Here is a 7,077-nt window from a genome sequence, read left to right as displayed (position 1 = left end):
GCTCCGAGCTGCTGTAGTATACATTCGTTGCGTTTGCTGGCTCCTCAATCTGCCTTCAGTGCTACTTTGCACCAGAATGCATGACCAAGGAAGGGTTATTCATATAAGAAGTGTGACTTCAGGTGCATGAATGTATCTGGACATCTCTTGAGAGTGATGCTATCAGTACTATTCACACAAGATTTTTAAGAACAGCAGTCCATACGTTTATCCCAGGAGGATCATGTTCAGTGAAATCATGTGAAATCACCCCACAGTTCTTCTGGGTTCTGATTCCTATATTATCATGCAATGATGGACTGCATCCCTGGGAAGGGAAAGAAAATGCCTATTTTCATATGAAGTTGAGTTGCTTGTCCTCTCTAACTCAGGTGTGGGGAACCTTTGGACATCCAGATGTTACTTAACTACAAATCCCAACAGTCCCAGCAAGCTTGGCCCAATGTGCAGGGGTGATGGGAGTTATATCTCAGCAGCAGCAGTTGCTGGAAGGCCAAAGGTTCCCCACACCCGGTTTAAACAAATAACTACAATACTAGTGGCAGATATATAGGCAACTTTATTTTGGTGAAGTGCACCTTTAAGCCCAGAGGTTGGATGCTACAAGGGAATTTAGAGGCTACTAACTTCTGGTATTGCCTGTCATGAACCTATTTGTAACGGGGAGCACTGCACGATGCAAAACATCTGCTGGACCAGCCTTGGGTTTGTCACTCACCCTCTCCCAGTAATTGGAGTAAAATAGTCACTGGGATGGTTGCATTTATTAGGAAGCCCTGCTTGCAACCCAGTCATGGAAATGGATTTAACTACCTTCTATCCTTTCTTCCTGTGGCTCCACTCCATTTATAACTGAGCAGATTGACTTACTGCATTGCGGGCCTTAGAAATAAAATTTAGACCACATAGGTGGTGGTAAAGGATGAAGTAATGTTCGCAATGGTCTTAGGTCTGTGCTTGATAAAACTGCAATGGAATCATACCCTCACCACTACTCTCCTTTGGCTATGCTTGTGTTTCATGGGACTAGCGAGTCTGCATTTAGACTTCCATTTGCTTGGATCAGAACAATGGTCCCATCTTTTTCTGTTTCTTCCTACCACCTGGTTAAAATGTGTTTTTCATTTATTTTAGTAGTTTAGAAACAAAAATATATTACGAAGTTAACTTTTGCAAATAGCATTTGTGAAGTGAATATTCTTCAGAATCTAGAAAAAGTTGATGTTTTTGCATATATATATATATATATATATAATCTCCTTGATTTTACTGTATCACACGTTGACTACTTTTCTGAAGACAGATTTAGAAGCACACAAACAAAATCCACCTATTTAAACGTTTTGGAGCGGATATGGAGAACCTTTGGCCTTCCGAAAGTTGCTGAAGGATGACTGGCCATTAGCCAGGCTGGCTGGGGCTGGTGAGTTGTGGTCTAGCAACATCTCGAGAGCCAGAGGCTGACCTACATCTATCTTAGAGCTGTTCAGAACTATTTTTTGGACCCCTTGTGATTTTTAACCAATAGTAGACAAAAATTGCATACATAAATGGGACTTACCCTGCTCGGGGTATACCCAGGTGTTCCCTCTTTACAGTAGAGTGGACAGAAGGCTACCATTAAACAACATTTACTAGCATCGTTTGCTGTGCAAGAGAGGGCTCTATTCATGTTAGTCGCTTGGTTAGTGAGACTACTGGAAAATTGTATCTTAACAACTCACAATGTGGCTAAAAAGAATAAAGAACTAACACTAACAAATGAGAGAGGGTGGAAGTTCACACGAGACCAACCTCTAAATCACAAGCTGGTATTTCTTGCAGGCAACCTTTCAGAGGCAAAATTTAAAAATTGTATTCGTTGACAACTTACCTCTCTCGGATGCTTTAATACACATCCTAAAAATGTTTTAACCACCACATGGCTGGCTTAGAAATAATAATTTGCTAATCATTAGTGTTGTCTCTGCTTCCCTAATTTCACTGCACAAGAGAACTGGTAATAGTTGGAGGATAAAGAAGCAAAGAATGGCGACGTCTCAGTATTTATGACCTTGGTCTGAACAGGGTTGCAACCACGGATGGGGCTGTGTAGGGTCATAGCAGTTAAGAGGATCAGCACTCCGTCATGTCAATCCAGAATGGGATACTACACTATATGGGATGCTACACTGTAACCTTGTCAAGCTTACTTGTCTTCAAACCTTTCTATCATCCTCCCTGTCCATTATTTCAAAACATTCCACATTCCTTGAAAAGCAAGCTCTCGGAAAGAGAATTATGCAAGCTAAGTGAGTGTGCATACATCTATTTATTAATTGCATATTTTAGACACAAGTGGGCATACCCTGGTGCAGAATGTGGCATAAACTCTTACCGCAGCATACACGCACGCCTCCTTAGACTATCTCTTACAGTTCATGCTTTCTCCTTTTTACCCGAGGACCACTTCACATAAAACAGCTTTCCTATGTACATCCCCTGTGACAACTCTAGCCTGCTGCATGTGTGTGGACACACTGCTAATTGCAATGATCTGCTCATGTGAGAAAGTGTTTGTGTATTTGCTACACATCACCAGGTATGTCAGGGCTGGGGAACTGGTGGCTCTCCAATGCCCATCAGCCCCAGCCACCACGGTCAGCGGTTAAGAATGAGGGGAGCTGCAGTTCAACAACATCTGGAGGGCCATGGGTTCTCCATCCCTGAGTGCCATTTTCTGTACCAAAATGGTTATGACCAAAAGAAATGCTATCTAGGGAGGTGGGCCTCATAGAAGGAGGACCTCCTCATTCTCTGTGCTAATTAATCCCAGAGCAATGCCAGAAAATGAGTGCTCAAATAATAGGCCGGACAGAATTTGCCCACAGACGCTTAGGCAATGAAGTGTACGATTTGGACTAATGGTCCCTCTTTTCCTCTAATAATATAAATAAGAAAAGGGGACATGTGGGAAAATGATTGTTTGTACATGAGAGCATGAGCAAAGTTTTTATTGTTACAGGGTGATCTCATAGCTAGAAGCATCCTTGGAGCATGAATAGCGCGTGAACAGCTCGTGCTGTCCCATATGATTGGCTAACGTAGTATGGCCTGATCGCTCGCATGGTCTAGTACCAAGGTCTTTATCTGCTGGCTAGAACAAATTGCTTGACTTGTATTTTTTGTATCTTTCTATTTCACACATTTCACACAATAAAAGCTGTGCTGCATTAGCCCTAGGAGCTGCCATGTTTCCCTAGGAGCAGCCATAATTCGGAACCTATCTTGGTGTGAGACTGATTTTTCTCTGGATGCCGAGCTGCAACTCGACAGTATATAACAAGCAGAACTGTATATAACTGCAATATAGGACACACGCTGTAAGCAGGCAACTTGGTCAAGTTTTTATCGTTTATTTTTGCCACTGGAGCTGATGAACATAATCATTTAGATTTTGTTATCAGATCCTACTCAACTGCCTGGTTATTTGTCTTCCTGAGTAGCCAATAGTTCGTACTGAACAGAAAAATCTAAGAGTAGCTTTGAATCTGCAATATAATCAATCCAACAGGAAACACAATTAACAGAGGAGTTGGGGGTGCACCCATGGTGCAGCCTATGTTTTATTGCACCAAGAGTTGAGGACTGCTAAAACTTTTTAGCTTCACAGAGCTGTTCTTTGGCTACAATCGTCTCAAAAGCTCTCATCCACCAAGAAAAGGTTGGTCCAATAATGGATGCCATTGCCTTTCCCACCTTTTAAAAAAAATTCTGGCATTAACTACCTAAACACAGAGAGAAGAAGCAAGCAGACTTCAACTATCAAAGAAATCAAAATAGCACAAAACTGGTATAATAGTGTTGAACAGCAGTAAAAGGAAGAACTGTCTGAAGTACGTTATTTGCTTTATCTATTGGAACCAGCCATTGGCAGACTACAGAAACCAGGACACTGCACAAAGTTAAAAATCCATCAGTGAACAAGGCTTTACTGACAACTTTCCATACATTTAAAAAATAAGAACACAGCAGACAGTGTCACATATTAAAACAAAATGGGATTAAAATGGTATTAAAATTAGAAACTAATTAAACTGTAGAATTTTTTGGAGGACTTTTGGAGCCTCGCTCAAAAAAATTGGCCTTAAAAGCAACCAGGCTGTGTGAGATACAAAGAAATATGGAATCAGCAAAGAGGGAGGAAGGAGAGGAGACAGAGAGTAAATACTAGGCAGTGTCTTTGACTATCACTATCACCATATGCTCTTCTTCTAACTTTCCCAATGTTCTTAGTGCGGACTGGAGGTACTGCTGAGAGAATTCACAAGGAGGGAAAGCATAAAGCATGCCTGTGCTGTCTTTACCCTTCGCCCCTCCCACAGGAAGGCTGATCACCCCAGCAGCCTGTTTTTGTTTCAAGTAAGAGACCAGATTCCTGAGAAGCCGTCTTTGCAAGCCAGGCTCTACCACAGGGACGGCCCCTTCAGTGCTTGCTCCTTGAGCAGTCTGGGTAGCCAGCAGCACAGCATAGCCATTAGGGCTTCCTTGCTTGATACGTCGAGTTACTTCATCCAGCTTGGGCTGGTCAAGCCGAAGTCTCTGGGCGATCTTGAGCTGCGTGAGCTTTCCACCAGACAAGTGGTCTTTCAGAAGCCCATTGATAACCCCCAAGTCGCCTTCAAGGATGTGCATAGATGTAGGGAAACAGCTGTTTTTCAGGACAAGTAGCCCATTCCAGGCAAGCTGCAGAGTGTGGGCATAATCTGATAAGCTTTTTAATTTCTTTGTTTCAGATTTGGACTCTTCATGAGTCTTTGATTCAGCCTCAGCAGTTCGATGATTGCGTTCGCTGTCCCTTTTCTTAGGCTGAGGATCAGATGTTTCACGGTGAGGCTTCTCCTCTGATGCATGCCGGTTGTTCTGCAGGGAGTTATTCTGCTCTTTCTCCGTGGCAGACTCTGTCGTGTGGTTCTCCTTCCGAGCCCTCTCTGGGCTGCGATCTAAAGCTGGCCCACCAGGTTTTGTCCTGCCTCTCTCCTCATAGGGCGAATGGGCAGTTCTCCCTCGGTCACTGGAAAGGCTACGGCGTTTACGCCTTTCCTCCCATGGTTTGAGCACGCTTCGGTCACTATCGCTGCCCCAACGTTCTCCACTTCGGCTGCGTGCTGACTGACTGTAGGTCTCCAAATTATTTCTGCGCTCTGCATTTTTGACAGGGCTGGTCCAATCAGCCTCTAAAAAGCCCCTTTCCCGGTCTGAGTAGAGGAGATGAGGAGGAGTCCTGTCTCTCACCCTTAAGTCTTGCTCTAGACTCCTGTGCCTGCTGTAGCCTTCAGGTAGCAATTCATAGGGTACAGGCAGTGGTGCAGGTTGATACTGCTGAGGGTAGCGTGCCTCCTCAGCTTTGGCAAAATCCACTCGAAGTCTCCTGTCTGGCCCACCCAAAGGGAAGCCCCTCATTTGTGCACAGGCAGCCTGGGCAGCGTCTAAACTTTCATATTGAATGTAGGCAAAACTGTCCCCTTTCACATAGTCAATAGTCCTAATGCTTCCAAAGCGATCAAATTCCCTAGCAAGGGCAGCTAGGGAAGTACTTGGACCAAGACCACCCACCCAAAGTCGGGTTGTGGGGTTGGCTTTCCCATAGCCAATTTTGATAGGGTTCCTGCCAACAACCCGGCCAGACATGGCAACCTTGGCTCGATGTGCCATGTCCAGGTTCTGGAACTTTAGAAAGGCATAGGCTCCACCTTGGCCCCTTGCAGGGCGCTTGATCACCACTTCCTCAATGATGCCGTATTTTTCAAAGGCACGCCTCAGTTCTACCTCAGAGACGCTGTGGTCCAGATTGCCAATAAAGAGATTACGAGTCGCTCTTTGATCATCCTCTGGCATAAGATCCTCTTCAGCCACTATGGGATAGCCATAGGGACGGCCGCGCTCGTCGTACAGTCCATAGTAATCCAGCACTCTCTCCCGCTCCCGAGAGAGACCCAAGGCAACAGCTTCCAAGGCAAAGGCTGCAGCGGCAGCATGTCGTGGTCTGGGCTCTCTCAGCAAAGGGGTGGCAACAGGAGAAAGAGATCTCTGTTTATAAGGATAAACACCATGGATTGGGGGCAGGAAAGCCATGGGTTCAGGGGACGGGGTAGGTGGGGGCGTGCGGCTTCGTCTGCCCCCTCGCAGGTACACAGGCTCCACCTTGAGGGGGCGATCGTAGAGGAGAAGCTGCCGGGCTCTGGCATGCCTTCGAGCATCTCGGGCGTCCGCCGGGTGCCTGAAGTTGACATAGGCAACGCGGCCGAGCTCGGGGGTATGGGAGAGCTTGACGCTAATGTCACTGGCGCCGCCGCTAGCGAACCTCTGGAACTGGCGGAAAAGACCGTCCTCCAGAAGCTGGTCCGGGAGGGCCGGGCCCAGGCCGCTCACCAGCAGGGTCTTGTACTCGCTGGAGCCGGGGGGATCCCCGGCCAGCCCCACCCCGGCCGTCAGTCCGAGCCCCGGCGCCAAAAGCAGCGACGGCGCGGCCACCGCCGAAGGCCCGCCCAGCAGCAGAGACGGGGCGACCACGGCGGCCAGAGGCACTTTGGCCTTGGCGGCCCCCAGCGCCCGCGAAGAAGACGAGGACGACGAGGAGGACGGGGGCGGCGGCGCCGCGGCGGAGGCGGCTTGGCTGCTGCTGCTCCTGGCGCTGGACGAGGCGACGCCGCGGTGGTTGGAGTCGCCTCCGCCTCCGGGCCGCTCTTCCCCGCGGTGGCTGCGCGAGCTGGAGCCTCCCGCCGCCGACTTGTCCCGGCCGCTGCGCGACGAGGCGGAGGCGGAGGCGGAGGACGACGACGAGGAGGCGCCCGAGCTCCGGTGCGGGCCCCGCCGGCTGCTGCTCCCGCCGCTGGCGCCGCTGCTCTCGCGCTCCCGCTCGCGGGGCCTCTTGGCCGAGGAGGCGCCCCGCGTCCCCCCGGACCCCGCCGGGCTGGAATCCCGCTCGCTCGCCCGCTTCATGGCTCCGGGGCCCGCGATTCAGGAGGCGCCTCTGGCGGCAGCTGCCATCTTGGACAAAAGGGAACGAGCGAAGGCGGCTCTGCCCAGTTGCCGCGC

At 48.6% G+C, this 7,077-nt stretch overlaps 1 protein-coding gene across 1 annotated transcript; it reads right to left on the bottom strand.

Annotated features, from left to right (window-relative positions):
- Window positions 1-3,373: 3,373 nt before the first annotated feature.
- Window positions 3,374-7,077, bottom strand: RBM15B (RNA binding motif protein 15B). The gene has a single exon (XM_083489527.1). The coding sequence runs from the start codon at window positions 6,979-6,981 to the stop codon at window positions 4,210-4,212; it is 2,772 nt and encodes a 923-aa protein (XP_083345653.1). The 5' UTR covers window positions 6,982-7,077; the 3' UTR covers window positions 3,374-4,209.

Source organism: Podarcis liolepis, assembly GCF_965112155.1.
Source record: "Podarcis liolepis genome assembly, chromosome: 2".
Classification (NCBI taxonomy): Eukaryota; Metazoa; Chordata; class Lepidosauria; order Squamata; family Lacertidae; genus Podarcis; species Podarcis liolepis.
The sequence above is the reverse complement of the archived record's forward strand: the minus strand, read 5'-3'. Positions and strand labels throughout refer to the sequence as shown.

Bases quoted from the DNA above. Each gene is read 5' to 3' on its own strand.
- RBM15B (XM_083489527.1), bottom strand. From the start codon at position 6,981: ATGAAGCGGGCGAGCGAGCGGGATTCCAGCCCGGCGGGGTCCGGGGGG.